At 49.8% G+C, this 27,690-nt stretch overlaps 2 protein-coding genes across 2 annotated transcripts in view; both read left to right on the top strand.

The window, feature by feature from the left end:
- The window catches only part of LOC130580668 (DEP domain-containing mTOR-interacting protein-like), a 15,989-nt gene extending 10,242 nt beyond the window's left edge, over positions 1–5,747 (top strand). Inside the window, exons 4-10 of the mRNA XM_057378313.1 lie at positions 1–107; positions 1,618–1,796; positions 2,316–2,501; positions 2,853–2,993; positions 3,311–3,381; positions 4,217–4,321; positions 5,480–5,747. The exon at positions 1–107 is cut by the window's left edge and continues 6 nt beyond it. Of these exons, the coding sequence (XP_057234296.1) occupies positions 1–107; positions 1,618–1,796; positions 2,316–2,501; positions 2,853–2,993; positions 3,311–3,381; positions 4,217–4,321; positions 5,480–5,605 (915 nt within the window). The 3' untranslated portion in view covers positions 5,606–5,747. The remainder of the gene's footprint in view (positions 108–1,617; positions 1,797–2,315; positions 2,502–2,852; positions 2,994–3,310; positions 3,382–4,216; positions 4,322–5,479) is intronic.
- Positions 5,748–8,557: 2,810 nt separating this feature from the next.
- The window catches only part of COL20A1 (collagen type XX alpha 1 chain), a 49,711-nt gene continuing 30,578 nt past the window's right edge, over positions 8,558–27,690 (top strand). Inside the window, exons 1-17 of the mRNA XM_057378327.1 lie at positions 8,558–8,693; positions 12,064–12,148; positions 14,442–14,552; positions 16,053–16,196; positions 16,429–16,575; positions 17,479–17,679; positions 18,902–19,057; positions 19,978–20,097; positions 20,434–20,598; positions 21,830–21,994; positions 22,943–23,115; positions 23,198–23,327; positions 23,784–23,923; positions 25,624–25,747; positions 26,200–26,339; positions 26,876–27,005; positions 27,532–27,674. Of these exons, the coding sequence (XP_057234310.1) occupies positions 12,076–12,148; positions 14,442–14,552; positions 16,053–16,196; positions 16,429–16,575; positions 17,479–17,679; positions 18,902–19,057; positions 19,978–20,097; positions 20,434–20,598; positions 21,830–21,994; positions 22,943–23,115; positions 23,198–23,327; positions 23,784–23,923; positions 25,624–25,747; positions 26,200–26,339; positions 26,876–27,005; positions 27,532–27,674 (2,262 nt within the window). The 5' untranslated portion in view covers positions 8,558–8,693; positions 12,064–12,075. The remainder of the gene's footprint in view (positions 8,694–12,063; positions 12,149–14,441; positions 14,553–16,052; positions 16,197–16,428; positions 16,576–17,478; positions 17,680–18,901; positions 19,058–19,977; positions 20,098–20,433; positions 20,599–21,829; positions 21,995–22,942; positions 23,116–23,197; positions 23,328–23,783; positions 23,924–25,623; positions 25,748–26,199; positions 26,340–26,875; positions 27,006–27,531; positions 27,675–27,690) is intronic.

Raw genomic sequence — 27,690 nt, 5'->3', positions numbered from 1 at the left:
GATTACAAGGATGCCAAGCTGCTCTACCGCTTCCGCAAGGATGACGGGACCTTCCCCCTCACCAAGGACGTGAAGGTGTTCATGCGAGGGCAGAGCCTTTATGAGAAGTACGTGAGTCCTTCCCTGGCACGGGGACTGTGCCCTGCAGCTGAGAGCCTCAGCTCCTGCTGGCTTTGCTCTTCCCTCTGTGCTGTCCCCGCTGGAAATGCTGTTTGCTGAGCCCTGTGACAGCTCCAGGACAGCCAGCAGCCCTGGGSATGGGACAGGAGCTTTCCTGTGAACTCGTGGATGCTTCCAAGGGCTCCAGCCAARTGCAGATTCRGGGATCTGGTACAGGATGGGGCTGYAGAGCCCAGTSTGAGTCTCCTGGGATGAGCACATCCAGTGGCCACTCCAGTGCTCTTCCAGCCTCCTCCTGTGAGCTGCTTCCACCAGCTGTGTTAGGATTTCTGTCCCACCAAACTCACGAGATTTTCAAGACCCTTGTCGGCCTGGGTCCCTGCACCTCACTTAGCCTGTTTCCAGAATTTGCAATGGAAAAATTAATTCCCAGACAGCAAAGAAAGTTCCTCCCAGCTCCAAGCATTTAGTTTTCTTTGTGTTGATTGTTTCTGGCTCTAAATCCAGGCCATCTTTCCAGAGTTGGAACAGTTTTATTTCACAGCCTCTTCCCATCTTCCTGCTCTGGCCAGTGAACTGGCCCTGAAGAAGGGGAGGGGGCAGGCAGGAGGGGATTTTGGGTGTGTCCCTGTTCCTCTGCCAGCCGTGCATCCCCCATAGCCAGCTCTTGATCCGCAGCAGTGACCACCRATGATGCCTTATCAATCAGGCTAATCTGAAATAGAGCCCAGACAAAATTAAGAGAATGAAAATAGACAACTTTAATCCAGGCCTAACAGGCCCCCTGGTACATTAGGGCAGACAAAGCCTCGTCCTGAGGCTACACCCAAAAATGGACACTGAGTCACGAGATCTTCACCTTTTATAAGTTCTGCCTTATTAACATATTGGGTCTTAATTCTCCAATGATCTTTACAGGTGATGATGTCACCCACCCCAAACTTGTTTCCCCCCAACTTGCTGTTGTTTCCATATTTTGGGGCTCTGAGGTGTCCTTGGATTCAGGCTCAGAGAGGAATTGTTTTGTCTAAAGATGGGAGAACGGTAGTTTTTAGTGCCRTACTRRAGAAATACAAGAACACAGACRCATGAAAAYATAGAAACTAAAAATCCTAAGGCATCAGCGRTGGCAGAGCATCCCGGCGGTCTCATGGCCGGGCCGGCTGCACCCTCTCGTGGAGACAGCGGATTTCTCTCGCACACTCTGCCCGTGCTGCTGGAACCCTCCGTGTCTGTTCATTCGGATCCTGCCGGTCTCAGCCGCTTGCTTGGCTTTCCCCGTGCTTTTGCTGGGCTCACAGCCGGGCTGGCTCTGCTCCCTCGGCTCTGATGGAGATTTACAAAGGTGCAGCTCCGCGTTTTCCCCTCCCTCCCGCTGCTCCCAGGCTGCAGTGTGCTGGCTGCGATGCTTTGCCCGCTTCTCTCKGCCGTGCTCCACCCGTGGGGATTGCCAGGGATGCTCGGCATCACGGGAGCCTTGTCCCACCTCTGTGCCAGGCTGGTGAGCGTGGAAGAGTCCATCCTGAAGGTGAGAGAGGAAAACTCGGTGAAGTACCAGAGGGCTTTCCTGGGCTCGGAGATGATCGACTGGCTGATTCAGGAGGGAGAAGTGGAGAACAGGCAGGAGGCGGTGGAGCTGGGCCGGGCACTGCTGGAGCACGGGATCATCCAGCACGGTGAGCCAGGGATGAACAAATCCCCATTCATGCCAGGCAACAAGTGCTGGTCAAGTGCCCACTTGGAGATGGCAATGGAGCCTTTCAGTTCTATGTTTGGAGCTGGTGACCTTTGAAACCGGAGCAGTCTTGCTGCACCCACGAAGGCTTTGAGATGAAATCTGAGCTCTTCAGCTCTTCAAAGCCGCCGGCCACAGGGCACCCCTGGCTTTGGAGGGTGTGAGGGTGTAATGTTGAGCTCTGCTTGGCTGGAGATCACATCCATCTGCTGGAATTAAACTTCCCATTCGGAAGGCAGGGAGTCCTCTGAGTGTCTKGGGACAGGGGCAGGTGACAGGAGGGCTGTGACACCGAGGGCACCCCTGGGAGATGGCACCTCTGCTGYTCCCTCTCCCTGCGGGCAGAAAAGGTGCACTAGAGCACAGGGACATTAAAAGCAGTCCATGAGGGTCCCTGAGGATATTTGTTCTGTGTTTTTCCACCTCCTCAGCCTCTCCCTCCTCCCCTGTTCTCTCCTAGTCTCCAATCGGCATCACTTCTTTGACAGTGACATCCTCTACCAATTCTGGATCAACTTTCGGCGGCGGCGGCGTCTCACGGAGTTACTCAATGAAAACTCTTCCCGTGCCCTCTCCGACAGCCCTGACAGCCCCTTCTGCCTTCGCAAGCTCAACCCAGAGCCAGGCAACACCAGCTTCCTCTCTGGTAACCGTGGCTGTGTTTGTGGAGGGGACTGGAAGCAAGGATTGCATTCCCAGATATCCCCGAGCTGAGGGTGTTGCTCCAGCAGAGTGTGAGATGCTCCTCTGGCCATCCCATCCAGTGAACACCCATCCCACTGCTTTATGGTGGATGTGGCAGGCCCCTGTCCCAAGAAAATAACTCAGCATCAGCTCAGCTCTTGTTCGTTCTTTGAAGCTGGTTTTATTCTTTCTAAGCTCAAATGCCATCTTCAGTGCACACTTACCTTACAAGTGTAGTTCAGGCTTGGGGGGAAGTTTGTTATTTTAATTTGCTCTATTTTTTTCATTGAAAAATTGTATCTGCCTCTTTCAGTCCAGACCAACAAGGAGATCAAAATTGTCTCAGCRGTTCGAAGGAGCAGCATCACTTCCCTCTCTGGAAACTCCAACGCCTACTTCAGTGCTCCTCCTACACTTGTATTCCCTCCTGTGGCTGAGTGCAACCCCAAATCAGGTCTGGGCTTCTGCATTGCCTGTTGTTATATGGGGTACATCTKTTCCTCCAGGGCTGGGAAGACAAAATTGTCAAGAAAAAATTGTCAATTGTCTTGACCCATCAAGAGGAGAGGGTCAGCCTCACCTCCGTGCCTTGATTGGAAAAGTTGTGCGTGTGTTTAGAAAATCACTGGGATGAATGCAAAGGTTTCTGTGTGCAGGAACTGTGGTTCCAACATCTGTTTTCCAGCCCAGGGTAATCCCCAGGCTGCCTCGTTATGCACTTCACTGTACAAACCCCTTGATTCTGATAGAATCTGTCACCTCCTGCTCTAGTGTTAAAGAGACCCGTCACCAACGAAGAGCTGCTGTCCCCTGGGGCYCCTTATGTCAAGAAAACGCTGACTGTGAGTGACCATTGGGAATGGCTTTGCTAATCCAGCATCTCCAGCTCCCTGCCTGCTCTTCAGTGCTTTTCTGTTGGCTGCTCTGACCTCTCTGTGTTAAAACTTTGACTGCCTGTCCTCAATGTGGCTTTACGTTGGTGACTCTTAGGGGTCAATATTTTCATATTTTCTTGTRGGAGGAAATGTTGATCAGGTTCCCAAATGAAATGGGCTGTAGAAAGWAGCAGGAAGGAGCAGGAAAAATAAAGTTGGTGATCAGCATGGCCCATCTGAGGACGTGCTGTTCATTCTCCTCCTGAACGCTCTTGCCCTGCCCTTCAACTCTGCCAGCCTGGGCCTTTCATGGCTCATTTCCTCCTGCTGAGCTCTGCAGTTGCTGTTATTTATTTATGTGGGTAATGTGCAAAGTCCCCTGGGGATTCCTTYTCTCTTTTGGTCACATCAGAGGGCCGCAGCCTTACAGCAAACTGCTCTGGCAGGCTGACATCAGAGCGGGGCGAGGCAGGAGCAGCCACYTCCACCCAGGAAATGCTCTGCTGTGCATTCACAGCACCCTGTGCGTGCTCTGGGAATGTTCTGGAACACGCTCCTGGTGCTGCCTTGTGCTTCAGCTCGATGCTGCCTGTGCTTTCTCTCCTGCCCTTGCTGACAGGGGATTCATCAGGAAGCTTTGCAGGGAGCAATTAATCATTTCTGYGTCTCGCTTGGTGCACGGCCCTTCCTCCACCAYYYGCAGCAGATCAGGATCAYGAGTTCTCTGTCTCTCAAGGAGCTYCTGCCTTTCTTCTCTCCAGCCTATTCCTTGATTTTTGAACCCTTTTTGTTCTGCCTGCAGATTGTGGGTGATGCTGTGGGCTGGGGGTTTGTGGTCCGAGGAGGAAGACCTTGCCACATCCAGGCAGTGGATCCGGGAGGACCTGCTGCTGCTGCAGGGATGAAGGTACTTCTTGCTCGTGGAAGTTAAACAGCAGACAGGATTTGTGTCCTGTTTGAGCTTTTTGGGATGAACACATCCTCCATGATGATCCCACCTCCTGCAGCGGGGATCAGACTGATGGAGTGGGCACACAGAGCTCTGGGGGAGGTGGAGGAAGGGATGCTCTCTGCGGTGAGGTGCACCCTGTGTGGTGACAGAGTGGAGGATTTRCCTTTTCCAGGGCAGCACAGGGGCTGTGGGCAGCTATAACTCAAAAAATTGTCAAAAGAAAACCATCCCCGTGGAGYTGTCAAAACTGTTTGAGCTACTAARAACAAAGCAGAGAATTCCCAGCTCAGTTCCAGTGACTTTATAAACCCCCAATGAAGCAGGGAAGGAGCAGAACTTTATTCTGAATCACCTTCTCTCACAGTTCCTGAAATGCTCAGTTCCTGACCATTTTGTTTCCCTGTTATTAGCAGTAGGAGTTCTGCATGGTTCATTCCATGTACACAAAACCTTAATAAGCTTAGACTGATGCCTTGATTTGATTCATCAAGTAAATTCCAGTATTTCCAGCTCAGGTGAAATGAACTGAGATCTTGAAACTCATTTTAGGCCCAGGCATGTATGAGTTTCATGTGTAGAGTTTTAGGCATGAATGAAAGAAGTGCTGAGTTTCCCAGTTCCCTACAAAAACCCCATGGGAGAGGGAGTCATTTCTAAAAGCTGATGTAAGTCTGAAATCATGTGAATATTTGAAATAATGGGATTCTTCATAGTCAGAGTGTGACTCCTAGTTTTCTCCAGGCAGGATTGGAAGGGGATGGATGAATTTGTTTCATTTACTCAAGAGCCCAGTTAATTTCTCCTTACCTAATCTCATTTGCCACCAAATTGCTGCCTGTTAATACTGTGCTTCATTTCCRTTTGTGAAATGAGCCACTGCTCATAAATGAGTCTTTTTTTCTCTGTTAGCTCACATCTGAATCCCTTTGGTCCCATTTTTACCACACAATGATGGCAGCACCGTGATTATTGGTGTATCTAYGGGGTGGTGATGCTTTAGGGCCTCAAGGATTTTAACACATTTGCATCCCAACCCTGGTTCCTGTTAACCACAAGTAGAAGATGCTGTGGTACTGGGGGTAACCTGTCCCTCCTGTCCCTTCTCCCTTGCAGGTGTGCCAGTTTGTTTTCTCAGTGAATGGGGTTTATGTTTTACACCTGGACTATCAGACCATCAGCAGCCTCATCATGACAGGACCACGGACTCTGGTGATGGAAGTGATGGAAGCCATTGAATGAGCCCAGGAGCCTCATCCCACTGCTGCTGGAAAGGCAGGGATGGACTGTGGGGAGGGACCAAGCTCGACCATTCACTGTGATGTGCCACCCAGGCATTTTCATGTATTTTCAAATAAATACATTCTGACGGACAAGCCTTGGACTTTCATGCTCTTCAAATATTTGTCTCCACCTTGCTCCTGAGASTGTCTAAGCCCTTGCAGCTCCTTTTTAATACCAGAGTAAGAATTCAGCGCTTAATGAACCCCACCTTAGAAGGAGCCTTTTGCCAGCCAGGCTGTGAGGCAGGTGGCAAAGCTGGTAAGCAGCAAGAAGTTTATAACCAGTGAGTCTGTCTGAGCTGCCCTGAGCTGTCTGTGCAGCCTTCCGAGAACACAACGTGCTCTCCAGATGGCCCCATAAGCTGTGCCACCGGCTCTGTCAAGAAAATCAGGAAATGAATTCAGGGATGTGTGTTTCCTTGTAAAGTCTAAGGCTCCTGCTACTCTCTTGGCTTAGCCACGCTCACAGCCAGGGCTGCTTGATGTTCCCAGATGTTTCTTGAAAAGGGGACAATCCCATGATGGTGCATTTTGGTGCCCCCACCCCTTAATAATGCCTAATTTAATTAATCAGCTTTGCCTCAGCAAGGAGGCAGGCAGAGATCCCAAAAATCATAAGCTGCTATCAACCCAGTGATGGGAGGCAGTGGGGTAAAGGAGGGACCAAAACCATGGTAAAAGAGGGACCAAAACCAGGGTAAAGGAGAGACCAAAACCAGGATAAAGGAGAGACCAAAACGAGGGTAAAGGAGGGACCAAAACCAGGATAAAGGAGGGACCAAAACCAGGGTAAAGGAGGGACCAAAACGAGGGTAAAGGAGGGTCCAAAACCAGGTTGTGCCCAAAAGGAAACCTGTCCTAATCTGAGTTTGACTCTGGGAAGGAACAGAAATGAGTGAAAGCCACCAAAATCCTGCATCTCCCAGCCCCTGCTGCTTGAAGGRTGGCTGAATTTGCAAAATATTCCTTACAAACTACCCAGAAAGTGAACTAAATATAGAAAAGCAGGTAATGACAAGAAATTAGGGAGTTTTCTTGCTTTCCACTTCACAGAGCATCCTGYTTGTGATCAGCCTGCAGTGCTGTGCATAGGCAGGATGATTTCCAGCACTCCTGCTTGGGGCAGGGTCCTCAGTGCAGCTCCTTTGGCCACAAACCAAGCCTTAAAAAAACTGCAAAAATAGTCATTTTGTCAATGCCAAAAATAGTAATTTTGAYTTGTGTTAAAATGAAGCTGATTTTCTTGGAGAATCTGATGTCAGCTGTGTATCAGGTAYTGCCTTGCTGCTGGCAGCCTTTTTTTCCCTCGGTGGAAAGGGATATGTGCTCCCCCAGTGCTGAAGTAATGGGGCTGTTTGGAGCTCAGCATTCCTGGAACAGGGTCCAGGMAAGATGTTTGCCTTGATAATTGGGGCCTTCCAGCCCCTAAGTGGAACCAGACCAATCTCCTCAGCCRTTTGTCAATAAACTCACAGTTGTTATTTGTAGCATTCAGTGCACAAGTAAGCAATCCCCATCTGCCTTTTTGCCTTTTGAATTCTATTTAGGGAGAGTTTGGGTGCCTGTGATGGCCCAAAGATTTCAGCCCAGGSTGTTTGGCTTGTCTAAGGACAAATTCAGAAGATTTGGGCATGTGGGTACCTTGGGAAAAGCAGGCCAGAAAAGAGCACCCTGAACACAAGCACTGAAAACAGCTCCAGATTATTCCGTGTCAGAGTAGGAAGTTTTAGTTCAGGATCTGAATTCCCTGAAAGCACAGAAGATATGTGCTCATTTCTTTCTATTTTCCTGCTTTTAAAGAAAACTGTAGCAGATCTGAGCAAACTCAGAAAGGAATTACAGAAGAGTTAATTTGTGGTGTTTGCCCACAGGGCAGTGACAATGCTCTCTCCATGGGATACCAAATGTTTTGTGCTTTGTTTCATTAAGATTTGTTGGTCACTTGTTACCCAGGGAAGCTGTGACTGCCCCATCCCTGGAAATGTTCAAAGATGGGTTGGATGGGGCTTGGAGCAACCTGGTCCTGTGGAAGGTGTCCCTGCCCATGGCAGGAGGGTGAAAAGAGATGCTTTGTGTCCCTTYCAACCCAAATCCTTTGGTGATTCTATCGTTTAAGTGCTTCCTTTTGGTGTGATGCTTTGGTCTGTATATTGTGATGTTTTTTCAGTACTTATGAGATTATAGAACTGAGCTGCAAAGAGCTAAAAAATATTTATTCTGCAAAATATTTTGAAAAGCATGATTTTTTTTTCCCCATTTAACTTGACACTTCCAAAGGTACCTGTGTTTTCTGATGAATGGCAGTGCAAATGTCTCACAGCTTGCTCAGTGGCAATGGGAAACTGATGCTGCCAGTCCCTGCAGATGCAGCTGAAAATGTGGCCTCWGTAATGAGAAATGTCACTGTCAGTCATTCCCTCCTGGCAATGAGGACAAAATCTGCCCGAAAAAGCTTTTGGCAGGGAGCTGGGAGTCYCTCCCAGGTGCTCCTGCTCCAGGGGAGCTCATCCCAAAGGAGCCGAGCTCCAGTTCATGATTCAGCCTCTGGCCCTGCAAAACTTACAGATGTGCCTRATTTCCTTGAGCAAACGAAACACAACTCCCCTTCAGTGCACATGCTGGACTCCTAAAACTATTTAATGGGATGTGAGTGAGGCTGGGCTGACTTCATCCCGGCCAGTCYGAGGGTGGGCGGGAGCCAGGACTTGTTGCTGCACTCTAGGAAATCAGCGTGCAGCCTCCCAGACGGAGATTTTATTTAATTTCATTAGCAAAGCCCCTAAAATCTGTTTCCTCTTGCCCATAGAAGCAGCCTCTTGCTTTTCATGCTTTATTTGGCTGCACGAAGGGGCCAAGCCGAGAGGGAGGTGGGGGAATCCCATYCCATCCCTCTCCCTCTGTTCTCCCTCCCCTTCCTTATCCCTCCTGACGTCGGGGAATTGAAATCTTTAATCACGCCGAGGAGCAGATGAGGCGGCGGGGCAGCTTCTCCCACAATTTCAGAATGTAGCCGGCTGATTCCAGGAAAAGCCGCTCCGCTCCGAGAGGTCTGTGCCTCCTTCCTTCCCCTCGGGCTGGGTTTGCAGGGATGCCGAGGTTTGTTTGGGGCATGTGCGGGAATCCCGAGCTGCGAATTTGGGCAGGGTTTTGCTCTCTGGRTGATTTGGAGCCGGCGCGGCTGTGCCGGGCAGGGGGACAGGTCCCATCCTCTTACGGTGAAAAGCTCCAAGGCGCATTCCCTGACGGTCAAAAAACCGCCTTGGCAGCTTTTTAGGGGATATGGCAGTGAGAAATGCACTTTGTTGGTGGTTTGGAGTGTTTTATTTTTTTTTTTTTCCTTCTATTTCGTGGTTAATAGTGCAAAATCGCAGKAAAGTGCTGCCAGAGAGGGTTTGTTACCTGTGTGGGTTTTTCCCACTGGAGGTGTGGATGGGAGATGTTACTCAGCCCGATGGGCTGGGGGAGCTGCAAAAGCTCAGCCTAGAAAAGAAATTTGTGCCTGACTTTATTTTGAGACTGGTGCTGCGATTTTTGAGACCTTTTGTTAGATAGTGGAACTGAAACACGGGAACTTTCCAGGAGAGAACAGAGAGGGATTGACGAATTTGGGGTTTTTAATCTGTTCTAGGTCCTTTAACCGGGAAAGCACTCGGGGAATGTGGGACAGATTTATTCCCTGCAGTTGGCTGCCTCGGGCTGGTYCCTGTCTCTTCTGCAGGGTTGTGTCCAGCAGTGAGTGGGACACGAGGTGACATTGCCTTTGCAGACACAGTGACAACCTCTGGCGTGAGGAAATGTCCCCAAACTGTGACTGTGGAGGATGGAAATAATTCACAGTGCCCTTAAATCCTCACCTTTGGTTGTGCTGATTTAAATACGTGGATTATTTTTTTTTCTTTAACTAAAGTGACAAAGTGTAAAATTTCCTGTACAAAAAAGGGGATCTCTGKCTGCTTTAACCTCCAAATCCCCTCTGAGCACACGGCTGGAGCAAGTGGTGTATTCCCCACACACACACCTATTTTCCAGGCCCTGGAAATACCACTTGCTCCATGTGTTGCTGCCTCCAAATTCCTTCCCTGGGGGTGAATAACATCAGAGAGGTTTTGATGTGCTGTGGGCTCCCTGCTGCCACCAGGCTGGTGTCACTGTGGTCCCCTCAGCCTGGCTGGGTGGTGGCAGAAATGGATGGGGAGGGACCATGGAATCTGGGAGAGGGAGCTCTTCTCGATGTTTTCCACCATTTCAGACAGGTGCATTTGTTGTTCCTGATTTACAGGCAGGAAAATGAATGTTGGAAGAGGCAGGATGGTGGTGGGTTTTTTCTGAGCTGGGAGAAGGGATGGAGTTCCTGCCCCTTGATTTTGTGACAATAAAGATCCACGCCCTGGGGTCTGACTGTGCCCAGTCTGGGCTAAAACCAGGATTGCTGTGAGCGTGGGGAGGCCCTGGCAGAAGCTGCCCAGAGAATCTGTGGGTACCCCATCCCTGGAAATGCCCAAGGCCAGGTTGGACAGGGCTTAGACCACCCTGGGATATTGGAAGGTGTCCCTGCCATGGCAGGGGGTGAAATGAGATGAGCTTTAAGGTCCCTTCCAGCCCAAACCATTCTGTGATGACACTGAACTCATCCTYACTGACACAATGGGGTGGAAGCTCCTGTCTGAATCTGCAGCAAGCCCAGATCAGGGCAGGCTGGGGGAGTTTATTTCTCTGGACTTCAGGTCCCATTTAACCCTGGTTAACACGAAAAGATCACACAAATCCAGTGCTTTTGCCAGATTTTGGCATCCTGTTTGCCAGCACAGTTGCATAGAAGTTTCAAGGAAATAAAGAGCAGTTCTGTGGCATTGCAAAATAGCAAAAAAATAACTTTTAATTCAAGGAATTTGAAAAATGYTGACTTTTTACCGCTGTTTGGCACATGCACCTCTGCAGCCAGGAGCAGGCTTTGCTTTTCTGGAGGTGATAGTCAGAGTCCTGAAACCCACATGTAAAATGTTTGCTGTTAAAAATGCTTGCTGTTTTTTTTTTTATAAACAGTGACCTCATTTTATTAGCTGGAAAAATAAAGCAAGTGTTCCCCATGGCTAAAGGCTTCGGTTACACTGCAGTTGTTCCGTTCATCTTCAATCAAAAAAAAAAAAATCAGAGAGTAGGGTGTTTAACAACTCCCTGTTACAACTTGCACATTTTTCCATTCATTCTTCCAGCTATTTAGAACAGATTTAAACTGATCACGCCTGGGTCACTCATGCATATTTATTTTGCCTTGAAATCACTATGAAGCTGATGAGATTGAAGGGAAACAGGCATTTGCCAGGAGCCTCTCCATCCCTGTCCATCAGAGAGAACAGMAGTGAAATGTCACTGCAGGAGGCAGAGGGTGCAGGGATGGCTCTGTCAGGAGCACTGAGGCTGAAATGTGGAGCCCAGAGATGGCAGATGCCAGCGACACTTTGCACCCAATGATGAGTGCCTAAAACCTGCTTTTTTGAGACCCAGATGAGGGGGTGGCACTGCTTCCATCGGGGTGGTTTYCTGCTGACCTGGAATTCCTGACCCAAAGTGAACAGCACTGAAATCCAGGCCAGCAAAGCCAGCTGCAGGTGCTCGAGGTCTGTGTGCTCAGGCTGGCTGTCCTTAGGCAGTCTGAGGTTGTTTCTGACACAAAATGATCCTCTGCCGTGGCTGACTCTGTGACTGCTTTGCTTTCAGTCTGCTCAGGTGAGAAAATTAATGCAAAACTGCACCAGCAAGTCCTGAATGTAATTTTTTGGGAATTAAATGAGAAATAAAACCCTTCTTTGCAAAAAGTTCACATACAAACTCCACTGGGTCTGTGGACCCCTCGTGCTGCAAAATTGCTTTATCACAGCAGTTGAGGTCATTAAATCTGTGGGTTGAGGAGTTTGGCTGCCACAGAGTGCTCCTCTCTGTGCTTCTCCACTTATGGTTGGTTTGTGCATGGCAAGGACAAGAGGAAGGAGTTGCCTGTACACCTGCAATGATCTTGGTCATCAGAGTTAATTACTTCYGCACAATTTAAACTGGAAGTTATTCTGGAATCTGCTGATCCAACCATTTGCCAGGGTTGCTGATTTCCACAATCAGAGCAGAGCCCAGCCCAAGCCCCAGCCCCAAGCAGGATGAGATGAGTGTTCCCCACCCAGTTTACAAACTCAGTTTAGTCCAAGACACTGAACAGCTATGTCAGAGAGACCAAAAACATAAAATAATATCTAGGAATCACAGTAAAATCCATGTATTCTTCTCCACCCACCCTTCCAGTGCCATCAGTGACGCCCAGAGCTGCAGATCCCAACTTGTACCTTAACTGAGGACTGCAGAAAACTGAATTTTGAAGTGGTGAAAAACAACTTTTACTTCTCCTTTCTGACATTTGTCCTCTTGCAGGTCCAGGTCACAATGCTGCTCCACACTTGGTGCTTTCTTGCCTGCCTGCCCGTGGTGAGCCACGTCTGGGGACGAGCGGGCCAAGGTAAGGAGCCTGCCTGCCCTTGTGGGGCTGTTCCTGGTGGTTTGCCTGACCCCTGGGATAACCCAGCCGTTCCCCTTGGTGGTGACACCACTGTGAGGGACATTCCCAAGGCCAGGCAGGATTTCAGGGTGCTGCTGTGCTCTGGTGCCGGCTGCTGAAGCTCCAAACAGTCTTTCCCATGCACAAAGGGTGATGAGAGATCAAGGGGCCCATCCCATTGATCCCTCCCCACCCTTCAAGGCCTGTCCTCATCTCTGGCAGCAGTTCAGCCACTCCCTTGCACCAGGGATGCATTTCAGCCTGGACAAGAGATGAGGGGGCTTCTGTGATGTGTGGGAGCCTGAGAAACAGGAAGGAAAAGGGCGTTTCTTCTTCAGCCACTGCATCTGTGCCACTGTGCTGGGATGTGGTGCAACATCTGGGTGAGAAAGCATGAGGAGATTCCTCCTGTATCATCATCATCATCCCCCCAGAGGGACCAGAAAATACCGACAGCACCCCAGCAAAGCCTTTCTGATTTGGAAGAACAACCTTTATGTGATGTTTGAACGCTCTGTGGAAAAGCACAAAGTTTTCCAGGGAGGTGACAGTGCTGCAGGGCTGGGACAGATGTGTCTCTGTTCCTGTATCTTCCAGATTTCTGCAGTTGAGCCTGGGTTTAACTCACTGTCAGCTGGAGAGCAAGGTTACAGCATCAAATAGTGCACATCTAAGGCAGGGCAAGGAAACAGTGGAGCTTTCATGGCACGGGGGATCATTTGCATCCAGCACATAATGGTGCTTTAGAGGATGATGCTCTTGCTGGTCTGGCTGGGGACATTCTTGTCTTTTCAGCTTCTGGGCTCCTAGAGTGACGCCCAAGGAGCTGGACCCCACTTGGCCAGAAGAAGACAGCTCCATGTTTAATCCAACTATGAATCCCCCTCTTTGTTCCGTGATCTTTTACCATTTCTCTTAGGCATGATTTTGGGATTTGCTTTTTGCCCCTCACCCTTCTTTCCCCTGTTTTCTTTCTTCCTCTTCAGATTWGCCCGGGGTGAGATGTGAATCTGAGCTTTGTTCCCCCAAAAATATTTCTCTGCTTGCTGGGCAGCCTGCAGGAAGTGTCTGCAAGGAAAGGTTAGGGCAGAGTCAAGCCAGCCCTCACTGCTTTCCTGGGTGGTGACACCATGGCAGGGATGGCAGGAGGTGTTTGGGCAGCATGCAAAACCAGATTAGGGGCTTGAGGAGCCCTGGGTGATGGTTTGGCAGCACTGAGCAGAAACTCCAGGTCACCCTAAGCTTTTTTTTTGTGGGTTAAGGGAAAGGGATTGGTAACAGCTGCAAATGGGGGGAAGCACTCGAGTGCAGATGTTTATAATGTGCTCACTCACTGCAAATTAGGGCATCCTGCTGGAAAGGCAGCTCTGGGCACAGCGTCAGCAGGAGGGGAGAGAAATCTGCTGAGTTGCCATCCTCTGTCCAGCCGAGTGAAAAAGTTTCATATGGTGACATTAGTCCGACAGGAATCATTGATTCAGAGRGTGACACGTGAGCTCAGACATCTAGCTGGGGTTAATAGATAGCTGTGAAATCTGGAGATGATAAGGGAACGTGATCTTTCTTCTTTTCACCTCCTTGTCTGATACTATTTTTTCCTCAGGATTTGTCCTTTAGTTTGCAGCTCCTGCAGCAAACTGATCCAAGCTGGTGCCCATGAGTTATGRTCCTGCCAGGAGCTGTTATTTACACTTTATCAGGTTTTCTTTCTTCTTTTTTTTCTTTTTCCTTTTTTTCTTCCCTTCTTTCTAAACCCAGCTGGTCCTTGGATCTGCCTCYCAAATGACCTTTCTGCACAAGTGTGGGATGCACCACCCGGGGAATTTCTGTATTTCTCAGCAGCCCAAGCCTATTGATGAACCTTGCTGAGCCCATTTATGTTTGCTGGCTTCCCATTTCTCATGTTAGCATTGAACATGCTTCCTATAAGCAAACATTCAGCAGGAAAGCTCTTGGGAGAGTCCTTCAAGAGATGAAGGGTGCAGAGAAAGCCCCCTCCTCTGTGGGAGGCTGTTTTTTACCTTTCTCCAGGAGTGTGTAATGAGCACCTGAGGAACTCCTTGCATGGGAGGCTGCAGAGGCACAGGGGGACTGCAGGAGCTGCCCTGCAGCCCCAGGGGATGCTGAGGACTTGCCTGGGATGGTGAAGGTTCCCCTTGTGCTGCAGCTGTTCCCATGTCCTCAGAGGAGAGAGCACACACGGGTTTTGTGACAGGAATTGAGTCCGTAACAAGGACACATCTCCTCCTCCCAGGGTCAGGCAGGCTGAAGCTCTCTGTGCTCTCAGAAGACAGGCTCCAGATGAAGTGGAAAGAGACTGAAGGGAACATCAGCGGCTACAAAGTGCGGGTGAAGCCCATGGCAGGTACGTGCTGGCACCCGGGACATCAGACCCGGCAGAGATCGTGTGAGAGGGACAGAGCTCCTCCTCTTACCCGGTGGAAAAACAGGACCCAGTAAGAGCATCATTTAGACCTGAAGGGCAGAGGGAATTACCCACGGCTTGTTCTGGTTCCAGGTGCTGGTTTCACTGGGCTGTAGGTGCAGTATGGACAAAGAGCCTTTCTTACCATGGGATCACTCTGTAGTGCCACCCCAGTGCAGACCCTTTATCTCTCATTCACAAGAGAAAGATGAAATGCAGCTCTCACCATCCTAGGGGAAAGGTGTAGCCAAAAATGCTGTTCTTTGGGAGTCTGTGAGACAAAAATGAAAGAGTTTCACTGCCTGGCTCTTCTGCAGGGACACGGAATGGACACCTTTGACCCTAAATGTGTGGGGAGGCTCACCCCTCCAGCTCCCTACCCCTACCCCCGATCTCAGACATTGAACCAGGTGGTGTTGGAAGGACACCATGTCCCTCAGCGGGCAGGAGGAGCTGCAGGCATCCTCAGCCKKGGCTGGCATTCGGTTTCCAGTGGCYGCCGCTTTCCCTGTGAGCCGGAAAAGGGAGCAGCGGGGCAGGAGCGGCTCCTGTGATCATCCACCCGCTTTTAGCTCAGCCCCCACCTGTTTCCCGAGCCSGAGCGGGAGGTTTCTCATTCCTCCCCTGCCCTTCCTCCCCAGAGCCTCAGCTCKGATGAGCATTTCGGGAATGCAGGGAATCCCCAGCGGCGCTCCCRGCACATGCCTGAGGCTTTCCCCCTTAGGCTGGGGAGCTTCCAGCCCCAGGCACGGGCACAGGGATGGCTGCGGCAGAAACACATCCATCTCCATAATTTAAAGCTTGCAGGCCTTTCCCAGTCAGTTTTAGGGAGCTGCTGTTCCTCTCTCTGGTGCACCACGGCAATCACTGCCTCACTCCATCTGCTCAAAAATGCCCCAGTTTGTGGCTGCTCAGGGCATCACCATCCCAGGACAGCGTCCAACAGCTCRGGACATGGCTGTGGAGGGGTCTGGAACCCCAGAAATGCCTCCTGTAGATAGCAGCTGCCCCTGGGGAGAGATGGGGCAGAAACAGCACAGCTGGATAAGACTGACAAGCCCCGAGTGCCAGCAGTGACCTCCAGAGACACCGAGTCACTTCCTCATTTTGTCACCTGTGACCTCAATCAGTTGGGTGTTTTCAGTCCTTACACTCTGATCACCAGCTTTTCACTCAACAGCTGGTGAGAATTGTGCTAATAATGGGTGGGAAGTAATTTTCTAATTTAGGCACCTATCAGGGATTTCTGATCACCTCATTCTTCTCAACTCTTCATTGAGAAAAAGAGTAAAACTCAGAGCTCTTCCAAATTTAAAGAATAAATAGGAGTTGACTGCGGTCCCTAGGCAGACATTCCCTGCATTTCAGCATTGCTTTTGCTGCTGTCAGCTTAGATTTGAGCTCTGACAGGCTCTGAACTGTGCCTTCATCCCACCTCAGGGGACTCGGAGCAAGAAGTCATGCTGAAAACCAAGACTCCCAAAGCCACGGTGGGAGGGCTGAGCCCTTCCAAGGARTACACGCTGCAGGTCTACGTGCTCAACGGCTCCCAGGAAGCCCTGTTTGCCAAGAGGAAATTTGTGAGTAAGTGGAGAGGGTCAGATTTTACCACTCAGAGCTCCTTGGGGCTGTGGTTGCACAGAGCTCATCCTCTGGCACATGCCCTGCAGGATGTTTGGCATCGCAGAGCCTGGTGCTATTCTGGTTGGATGAGGAAAAAAGGGAGATGGGGAAGACCCAGGGGATGAGGGATAATGGGCTGTGGCTCACAGACCTTTCTAGAAAAGAAATTTCCCTGGTTTTGGTCTTCTTACAGTAGAGGAACTCAAAAATGCATCCCAGACTAGAAACAACCGAAGGAACGCAGGAGCTGCATCAGGAAAGAACCTCACCTTGGCAGCTGAGCACAGCGGGGTGGCAGAGGCCACCCCACCACCCCTGAACACTGCCCTGTCACACACAGGTGGGTGCTCTGACCATCCTGCAGTCACTCTGCATTGATTCTTAGCCGTGGCCTGAGCTGTCCCTAAAACCATTCCCACTCTCTTTAGAATCCCCCTTTATCGGAGACATTCATCCAGTGAGGCTTCCTAGTCTGGTTTCATCCTTTGTGTACAACTCCCAGCTACAGAAACACCATAAACCACATAAAAATGTTTGCCCCTCATGCCAGCCAAGSTGAAAAAGCACATCCTGGGGCGGAYAGGTATCCAAATTCRGCAGATGCCAACTTATCCCTCAGCTGAGAGAGGATCCTTTGATCACAAGCTGCTCCCTAAGCACTGGGGCTGATGGGGCTTTTTGGGTTAACAGGGCTTGTTTCCCTAAGCTCTGTGCCCCAGGTGACCTACAAGAAAGATTTCCTCAACCTCCTGTGGCTGAGGACTGTATGTAACTCCAGAGTTTCATGTTTCCATGAGCTGAAAAGGGAATTACACCTGTTGAATGAAGAAAGAGCCRTCAGGGCCATTATCCAAAAAGCCTTGCACTAGCTCAGGGTGTTTGCAAGTCACAGATTGCTCAGCTCTGGAGAGTAACTGGGTATGAGGTGCCATGGGATGTTTTCTCTGATCTTTTATATTTATTTTATAAACATTCATTGTTTTTCATCATCAAAGATAATGGGAAAGAGAAACTTGCTGATGTGATCCATTGCTAACATTAACTCCTGAGCACACGTGCAGCCCTCTCAGAGAGGTATGAATAAAGGTGCTGTCAGTCTATCCCCTATTTCCATAAACCTGTAGGATTTTTACCCTCTCTGAGCCCCCTGCACCAGTGTCAAATGTGGCTGAATTCATCTGGGGAGTGGGGTTGCATGTGGATAACAAAGCATAACAATGGGATTTTTCTTTTTGGAGCACAGCAAAGGACAGAGCTGAAAAGAAAAGGCAGAAGGGGAATCAGCCAAAGAGCTCAGGAGAAACGACAAGAAACCAACCCAGTGTGGAGGGCAGTGTGACAGAAACAACATCAACAACCCCAAAATCATCCCCACACACTCCTGCAAACTCAGAGCGAGAGTCTCCAGGAAGAGAAAAACCCCCAAAGGATTCACTGAGGCGAGGTGAGAGGGGCTTCAAACATGTCCTGCTCCTTCTTCCCTGCTSTTTCCCCTAACACTCATTGAATTCATGCTTCCCATCCCACCCTCAGCCCCCCAGAGCACAGTGCTGCTGGTTGTGCTTCCAATCACTAGCTCATGCTCTGGGAGATGTCAGAGCTCACTGGAGAAAATTGGAATTCTGTAGAACAACATGAATTCTCAGGAAAACTGAAGTTAGGCCAAAAATTCCTTCCAGATGATTTAATTTATTGATTTTTAATTGATTTGGCACTGTCCTCTCTTCATGCTGTCATCTCCCCCTGCTTCTGGCAGATTCATGTAAGCATTTGTATTCTTCAGCAGAGCACCCCAGTCACGGACMTTCCCAGGGTGTTTCCTTTCCAAACATCAGGGATGTTTGTAGCCCAACCTGCTCCTCCTTCTGGGCTTGTTCTTCGTGTTTCACAGATAACTGATCCATSAGGATCCTTCAGATTCAGTTGGGACCATGATGGCTAACAGCTCTGCTGGAATGGTGGGAATGGGATGGGCCAGAACATCCCCTTTGTCCCTTTTGGACCAGTAGAAATCCATGTCTGTGACAGGAGAAAAGCCTCTTTGGAGCCTGATAAATCTTAATGGGATCATCCATTTCCCCAAAGATGGAATATTCCCCATTTTCCTCAGAAATACTCCAGGAAGATGCCTTCAATTAGCAACATGCCTTATCTTATCCTCTGTTAATCTGGGGCCTGGGGTGGGGAGGAAGGCAGGGCTGGAGTATCCATGATGCCAGCAGGTTTTTACAGAGAGATTGGATTTAATATCAAGCCGTGAAATAATCGCAGCCCACGGGGGAGATCTGCTGATGGAATGGAATGAAGCAATCACCTGCARTTCCTGGAGACTTAGGCTGGATACAAAGGAAGCTCTGGGCTGGGGCTGAGATGGAATGGAGCTGACAGCTCGAAGGGAGCAGTGCTTGGGTTAGCACACGCTTCCTGACAGCTTTAACCCCTTCCTTGCAGARGTGCAGCTGCACACCACCCCATCTCTTGGTGCTGACATGGGTTATCCTCATCTCCGTGCTTTTCACGGGATGCTGGGATGTGTCAGACTGCCAGATGGTCCATTCCACCATCCAGACAAGGCCTTACACAGCAGATTCTCTTTTKATCTGACAACTGAAGCGGGTTTTCCCCCTTACAGCTGCCTCTCTCAGTAGCAAACCTTTCCCCTCCAGGCTCCCAGTTCCAGTGTGACACTCCTGCCATGATCGACATCATCCTGCTTGTGGATGGCTCCTGGAGCATCGGGCGCAACAATTTCAGGCTCATTAAGGAGTTCCTGAGCAATCTGATTTCCCCATTCAGCATTGCAGAAGACAAGATAAGAGTAGGTAGGACACTCTCCTGTTTCCTGCCCTTGCAATGTTGATGTTTAAAGGGCTCTTGGTCTCTTGTTCCTGTGGTTTTGTGCTCCTCTGAGGAGCTGTTGTTCCTTTAGGATGGGGTCCTAAAGCTGCTCGGGAAAGCTTTTCCCATCTGGTAGCAAGCTCTGGCCTCTAGTGGCTGTGAAAAATACCTGCACAGTGAGCAGAAGAGCTTTCTTTGGGCAGCCCCGGGTTGGGTGGGGATACTGAGGCACTTTTGGGATTTGGTGGCTGGCTGTCACCACAGTGCTGGCTGCAGTGGCAATGCCACACTGGAGGGGCTGTGGGTTCAGCTTGGAACGGGGCTGCTTCCAGCTCAGAGTGATGCTGTACATGGAACAGGGTGGTGTAAACCCTTCCCAGCCCTTGCAGCTGACTAGTTTGACCTTATCAAATACCTCTGATCATCACAGCGGGGTTACCCCTGTACCCCRTGGGTATCCACTGTGCTGCCWGYATGATGAGGACCAYAGGATCACAGAATATCCTGAGCTGGGAGRGACCCACAGGGATCRTCAGGTCCAAGYCCTGGCCCTGCACAGAACACCCCRAGAATCCCACCCTGAGCCTGAGAGTGTTGTCCAAATTCCCCTGRAGCTCYGTGAAGCCTGAGACYGTGACCRTTCCCTGGGGAGCCTCTTCAGTGYCCCACACCCTCTGCAGGAAGARCMTTTYCCCAAMATCCAACCTAAACCTCCCCTGACACAGCTTCATGCTSTTTGCTCAGAACCATGCAGAGARGTGGAAGCAGAAATCTCGTCTGCTCATCCGCAGTCCCTTCCATTATTTTCTCTCCTCCTCCCTGGCAATCCCAACACCATCTCTCAGGGTGGCACTCCTGGACTCACCCGGGCTGGTTTGATGCCCATAGCTCCTGTCTTTCCCAGGGCTGTCCCAGTACAGCAGTGACCCHCGCACMGAGTGGGATCTGAGCGCTTACTCCACGAGGGAGCAGCTCCTGGAGGCCGTGAGGAACCTTCGATACAAGGGYGGCAACACCTTCACGGGTAACTCCRTCTCACAGGGCTCTAAACTCAGCCTAAACCATCTCACAGGGCTCTAAACCCAGCCTAAACCATCTCACAGGGCTCCAAACTCAGCCTAAACCATCTCACAGGGCTCTAAACCCAGCCTAAACCATCTCACAGGGCTCTAAACCCAGCCTAAACCATCTCACAGGGCTCTAAACCCAGCCTAAACCGTGTGCCTGCACTGTGGGGAGCTGTTCCTATGGGATAATGTGCTCTGTGGGGCCACAGCCACCGGGGAGCAGAGAAAAAAGGGAAGGCAGGGGGGTTTGTTTGGAAGAATGAAGCACAAGATCCATCTGTGCTCCTCCCCAGGTCTGGCGCTGACCCACGTCCTGGAGCAGAATCTSAAACCAGATGCTGGTGCCCGGCTGGAGGCTGAGAAGCTGGTSATCCTCCTGACGGATGGGAAATCCCAAGATGATGCCAACCTGGCTGCTCAGACCTTGAAAAACCTGGGCATAGAGATATTTGCCATTGGTAAGATCTCAGCCATTTTTAAGCTGTAGGACAAAGCCCACCTGTTTTTGGTCATCTTCGAATTGAAGTTTCTGTTCCTTCAGCTTTGAAAGAAGTATCCTGAGGCTGTAGAACCAAGGTGATGGGTGAGACCTCATTATATTRTGGCTCAGATGAAAATTAACTCATTTATTCAGCGYAGGCAGTGWMTTCAAAGGRTATTYCAATTTTTTTTAGAGGAATCATTTGCATGAGAGATTTCACACCTCCCATGTAAAGACCTTTGGGAGCCTCAGGGACCTGTGCCATGAAAACAATATTTTCAGCTGTGGAATCAGGCAAGAGAATCTTGTATTGGGGATGGCAGGAAACCTCCTGTAGAATTACTGCCTCTCACAACTTCCCATTTCTCTGAAAAAACAACATTATCTGCTCTTCACTGTCAGGCAGCAKCATGCTGAGATACAGAATGGCCTTGAGCAGCTCTGGCCTTGATGACTRCAAGGCTGCTGGAGACTGATACACRAGCMATAAAGTTACRTAAAAACTCCCCTAAAATTACAATCTCCAAAAGTTTAAGTGATAATTTATGTTGGAAATACGCAAGTGAGGGTTTGTTGCATAGGGTTAAGCAGGTAAGTGGCTTTTACGGAGTGAGTAGAGCTGCTGAGCCTCTTTGGAGAGCGTTAGGGAKCCCTGAACCTGACTGTGGGAAGCAAAATTAGTTGTGCTGTGGATCGTGGTCCACAGAGAGTTAATGAGGATGGGGAGCTGAAGGATGGGGATGGAGGATGCTCYGTGATGGAGAAGTTCTGTTATATAAGCAGGCTGCTTTTTGCTCATCCCCGACTCTGTGGAAATGCAATGTRATGTTCTGATGAACAACAGGCTCTCTGTGGGGAGTGCTGGCACCTCATAAATATGAAATGCTTGTTTGTTCATTCAGTCCCTCATCCATTTATGCCAGCTGCCTCTCGGGTTGAAAAATACCTGCCTTCCTGAGAGCAAAGCCTGCAGGTGGTGAAGAGGCAGGCAAAAAGCAGGAGGATTCACCAGCCCCTCTCCAGGCACTGAAAACCTGAACTGKGAGCTCTTCCCAGGCAGGACTGAGCTGGTTGAGACAGGAAAAACACCATTGCCACCACTGGAAGGGCTGGGAGGCTGTGCTGGGAGAGCAGGGGGGTGGTGAAGCCAACTTTGGGGGGTCCCTGTGCCGCTTTCTGGGGAGTGTCTCAGCCTCTGTCCATTGCAGGGGTGAAGAACGCGGACGAGGCGGAGCTGAAGCAAGTGGCGTCGGAGCCGCTGGAGCTCACCGTGTACAACGTGCTGGATTTCCCTCTGCTCAGCTCCCTGGTGGGCAAACTCACCCGGGTGCTGTGCACCAGGATCAAGGAGAGGAGCCACAAGGAGACTGCAGGTGAAGTGGAAGCGCCTYGGTGAGGGCTGAGCTCCCTCCTGCTCGCCATCCCCTTCCTCTTGGTGGATGAAATCACCCCAAGATAGTAATTACCATTATGGGGAAAAGGGGCTTACTTTCCCTCTTCCTTCATCATATGGCATGATAAATTGTAACCGTCTCCTTTTCCGAGTTTCTTCCAACCAAAAAGAGGCAGAAAAGGCAAAAGAGCAAAAATGAAAGTATACTAAGGACAGAGTATGTAGTAAATGTGGAGGTAGGATGAGAAGATGATAAAACACTTAAACACATTTTTTTTCCTCTGCAAAACTTTAAATATTTGCTATCCAGGGCATTTTCAAGTTACAACCAAGCAGCCATTTCTTTCCTTTGCTGGGAAGCAGCTTTCATGATGAGGAGAGTGAAGGTCAACTCCAGATGTTAGCTTAGATACTCAGGAGAAATACCATGTACATAATTCCATCCCTTGCTGCTCTAAGGTTGACCTAAGCAGAATGGGGAAGTCTAAATTTCAAGCATACTTTTAATTCTCTGGAGGTTCATATAAATAAATTCATTTGTTCTTATCAATTTGCATTTGACATAATTAGATATATTACTAAGGTGAAGATTAGTCTGAAGRAAAATGGGCTTCTCCAAAAAAAGACCAAAGTAATTTTTGCTTGTTAATTTTGGCAAATTTTTGGGRTTGAGGAATGCATACTTGTGTTGGAGAATAATTTGCAGCACCCAGCAAAATACACAGCCTGTTGTCTATGGAGTATTTATGTTCTCTGTACWCCCAGTTTTAAAATATTTATTTCAGAGCAGTCTGGAACAGTTTCTATACTCTACRGGGAAGGAGACTGCAACTTGATTGGAAAAATGTCACTCATATTTATGAGCTGGGAAGTACATTTGGCATGAGMAGTGCGAATACAAGAAAATAACCGTGTTTTTAATTCCCAGGCAGCGCTGTGAAAGACACCCCTGTGAACACAGGCTCTCAGTTCAGCCCAACTGACCTGAAAATATCTGCTGTGACCTCCAAGAGCATGCACCTGGCCTGGAGCCCTCCTCTGAGACCACCAAAGAAATACCGTGTTGTGTATTACCCATCCAAGGGTGGCAACCCAAAAGAGGTGAGAGATTTTTTTCCCTGGACACCTGGGACTGTCACAGCTTCCAGGCAGAAGGGCTGACAGCCCTCCCGTGTGCTTGCAGGTGGTTTTGGAGGGAGCAGTGTCCTCTGTGCAGCTCTCCAACCTGACCTCGCAGACGGAGTACGTGCTGTCGGTGATTCCTGTGCACGACACGGCGCTGGGGGACGGGCTCAGAGGCGTCACCTCCACACGTAGGTCGTGAGTAGAGACAGCTGGGGGCTGAGGAGAGGTGAGCACAGCTCGCTCTCTGACCCTCTCAGGATGGAGCCTGCCTTTGTGTAGCTCCCCTCTCCTCGAGTTCAGTCTGTCCACAGCTCTCTTTGTGGAGATGTTCAGAACTCACCCAGACAAGATTGTTSTTTGAGCAGCAGAGACCTTCAGGGGTCCTTTCCACCTGTTCTGCAAAGCAGAATATGRCTGTAACACACCCTGCCAGAAATATTTTGCAACTCATTTCTGTTTATTTTTTTTTAAATCTATGGGCTCCAAGTGAATTAAACTGCTCACTGTGAAGTAGAGCCTGTGTTAGATTTGGGGTAGGTGCCACCAGCTTGCAGTAACTGTTGTAAAGCCAGGTTTCCCCTGGGTTTTGAGTTGTTTCAGACTCACACMCTGAAGGTACCTTTATGCCTTGTTTTTCTCTTTAGTGCCTTTGTCTCCCCCTCGYTCCCTGCGCGTCTCTGAGCTGAGCCACAACAGTCTGAGGCTGAGCTGGAAAGCAGCCCAGGGAGCCACACACTACCTGGTGCTCTGCTCTGCAGAGGGAGCAGAGGACTACACAACAGAGGTAGAGATCATGACAATAATGGTAATACTGCTTTTTTTCTGTCTGGGTTGAGTTTAGTGCCAGCTCTGAGCTTTGACTATCGGTATCATGTGGTCCAAGAAAAAAAAAGAAAAAAAAAAAGATATCAGAATGATTGCCAGAAACAGCTTTCATAAAAGATTCTTTTTGATGGCGTGTCTCAAAATGATTTATAACTGTGAGGGTTTCACATGGGACATTRAGGCACAGGAGAGATCTGGCTGCCTCTTGGGGCCCTGGAAACCCAGACACTGAACTCRCATCCTTGCAGCCCCAAGTGCAATTGCTGTATCCTTGAGGCTGTACATAAACATCCTGGCTGTGTGTGCCTTTAAATGTTAATTGAAATTGTGTTAGAGCGGATTTTGCTGACATCTGAAAACAGACCTGTGACACTGCAGATGAATAAAACAATGCCTGATGAATGGAAAATCCTTAAAAACATCTAAGAACCTTTTGCTGTGCTTTTTAATGTGTTATCTGGAGTACCTATAAGCTGAGGATATGAATTTTAAAAAAAGCAAAGAGAGCGGGGAGGAACATTAATTGCCTCTTTGACTCAGATTCCCCCTCTGAATGCACAGCAATAGGGGCAATAGCAGGGTGGTTTTCAAAACAGAACAACTAATGCTCTGCTTTCAGTGCATAATTGTGGGGATTTTATAAAATTCAGAACATCTGATGAAATACAAATTTGTATTCCTGCATATTAAAACATTTCCACGGCTACCTGACCTGCTCCCTGTAAGAGTGCAATGCTCCAAGCCTACGGCATGTCTGCAAAACCAGCATTAAAAATGTTCCCAGCTTTTTATAAACTGTTCCCCGATGTGTGCAGGCTCCTGAATGTCCCCTGGTGCCTTTCTGCAGCGAGCAGGCTGCGGGGCCAGAGCTGTGCCMGTGCTGCTTTAGCAGCAGATGGCAGCAGGCATTGCTCCTGCCAGAGCTTCCCCCGTGTCTGAGAAAAGTGGGATCGCAGCTCCTGAGCACCCTTGATCCAACCCAAAACAGCAACAGCAGCATTTTGGTGTAAGGGACTTGGGGCTCTGCAGAGCAAGGCAGGAGGTGCTGTGTGTCCCCAGTGGGTTTGGTGTCCCAAACAGAGCACAGATCCCTGCAGAGCACCTGCCCAAGAAGGGAAGGGACTGGAGATGCCATATGAAAAGTGACTGAGATCACTTGGCTCGTTCAGCCTGGAGAARAGGARAAWGAGGGRAGGCRTYATCAGGGTCTGCAGCTTCCTYGTGAGGGGAAGAGGAGGAGCAGCTCCTGTCYCTGCTCAGTGTGACCRGTGACARGACASRAGRGAACGGCTGCAGCTGTRCCAGGGGAGGGYTAGGCTGGATTTTAGAAAAGGKKTCTTCACCYAGAGGGTGGYTGGGCACGGGARCAGRCTCCCCAGAAAATGTTTGCAAAGAGAATTCGGGCTGTCAAACCCATGGTGGCGTTCACAGGGTTTTCCTGTTCAGGAACARGATTCTGATRARMCCTGWGAGTYYCTTCCAGCTCAGGATATTCTGTGATTCATAGGCCAAAATTCTGAGACCGTTCTAGAACAGAACTGTCCTCTTAGCACCACCAAAGGGACCTTGATCCATATCCCTGTAAAGCCCTGCTCTCCTATGTGCTTTGGGGGGTACCCTAGAGTTTAGGGACGCCCTAAACCCTCTCTCTGTTGGCAGGTGAAGGTGACCCAGCCCGAGGTGCTGCTGCAGGGRCTGTCCCCCAGCACTGGGTACTCGGTGGCAGTGTATGCCATGTACGGGGAAGATGCCAGTGACCCAGCCAGCATCCAGGAGACCACCCGTAAGTGCTGCTGCTGCTTGCTGAGCTCTTATTGAACAYTGAAGGCAGGAGAGAGGTGTTAAATGAGGTGCTTGCCACATTGTGTGTGTTGTGAACACTCTGCCTCTGCCCTGCTGGATCTTGCATAGATACTGGCCCCCAAGGAGATCTCTAATTGCACCGTGAGCTGTGGGTAAGGAGTGGTGTAGAAAAGGACTCCTGAAAGAGGTGCTCCTTGAAGTCTTTGCTGGCTGGGGCAAGAAAAGGTGATAGTTTGGCTATTTCCTCACCTAAATCCGAGACAGCCCTTCATAACCTCCCAGACATGCGTGTGGTAGTGAATAAAGTGAATATTTTCCTGCATAGCAAATAAGCCCCTTAGTTCAAGGTGGGACCAGCCAAGAGCAGCATGAGGCAAGGGGTGGCACTGGCACTGTGWAGGCTGCGAGGGCTGTCACTGACTGTCCTTGCAGTGGCCTTGAGTCCTCCCAGGTTCCTGAGCTTCTCCGAGCTCAGCCACGCGTCGGTGCGGGTCAGYTGGGAGGCAGCAGCCCCGGCTGTGCGGGCTCACCACGTCACCTACATCTCTAGCAGAGGGGGCAACGCTGGACAGGTGAGTCCTCAAGGGAATGGGGGTAGGGAAAGAAATTTGGGAGGTTGGATAATGCCCTGTTCTCCTGCAGCTGCACTGGYCAGGGAGAGCTGAGTTATCACCCAATGCTGAGCTTTCTGCAGCTGCACCCTCTGCAGTCATGGATGGTTTGGGTTGGAAGGGACACCCAGAACCATCYAGTCCAACTCCCCTGCAGTGAGAAGGGACATAYTCAGATAGATCCCTAGCTCAGATCCCCTTCCATTCTGGCCCTGAATGTTTCCAGGGATGTGGCACCCACCACCACCCTGGGTAACCTGTGATAGTGTTTTATCACCTTTGTTGTAAAAAGTCTTCCTTATGTTGGATCTGAATCTACCTCTTTTAGTTTAAAGCCATCACCCCTCACCCTACAGCAACAGGCTTTGCTAAAAGTCTCTTCCTACCCATCTTACAAGCTCCCTTTAAGTACTGAAAGGGAAGAGCTCTCCTCTTCCTCAGGCTGAGCAAGCCCGAGGGTCTCAGCCTGTCTCACACAATGCAATTCCCCACTGCAGGTGGAAGTTCCTGGCACTGCAACATCCACTGTCCTGAGACCTCTGTCCTCCCTCACCCAATACTTCATCAGTGTCAGGTCTACCTATGATGAAGGGGACTCCTTTCCAATCACTGGCAATGTCACCACCTGTAAGTAGGGAGTGGAAATACTTTTGGTCTCGSTAACAGGTGACAAATTTAGTTTGTGTGTATCTAAGCTGGGATGYTTTGAAGGCTGTCCCCAGCAGCTTGTGGCCAAAACTCTTGCACAGAGCACAGATGGCTGCTGTTCATTGTGTGTGGAATATGTCCAACTGCGTTATGTTCAAAATGAGGTGGAAGACATAAAGAAAAGTAGCAAATGAAGAAAAAGCATGATGTATCGCTAYCCTCTGTATCCTTGAGAGCCCTCCTATCTTTCTCCCCTTTACAAAACCAGTGTGATACACGTCCTCTCTGTAAATRAGATAATCTTTCTTAATTAGGGCTTTAAAAATGATTTACCCCTCTCTGTCCTGATGAGTGCWGTCACACGGGCCTGCAGAAGCGACAGACAGGCTGCTCTCAGACATCTGCTGGGTCCATGTTTGGCTCCCCAGCCATCTGCTCCCCACCCTGGCTCTGACAAGGTGCTGTCAGTGCCTGCACTCAGCTCCTTGTCCCTGTGCATCCCCAGTGAAGGTGCCAGCCCCCCGTGCCCTCAAGGTCACCGAGCTGTCCGGGAGCAGCCTCCGCCTGCAGTGGGAAGCTGTCGCTGCCTCCGATGTGGTYGTCTATCAGATCAAGTGGAGCACGGCCAGTGGGGAGAAGCCTCAGGAGGTAGGAGCCACAAACA

The sequence above is a fragment of the Malurus melanocephalus genome, unplaced genomic scaffold (genome assembly GCF_030028575.1).
Source record: "Malurus melanocephalus ecotype Western Australia unplaced genomic scaffold, MMel_1.1 scaffold_353, whole genome shotgun sequence".
Lineage (NCBI taxonomy): Eukaryota > Metazoa > Chordata > Aves > Passeriformes > Maluridae > Malurus > Malurus melanocephalus.
Note: the sequence above shows the minus strand (reverse complement) of the source record. Positions and strands in the feature narration are given on the sequence as shown.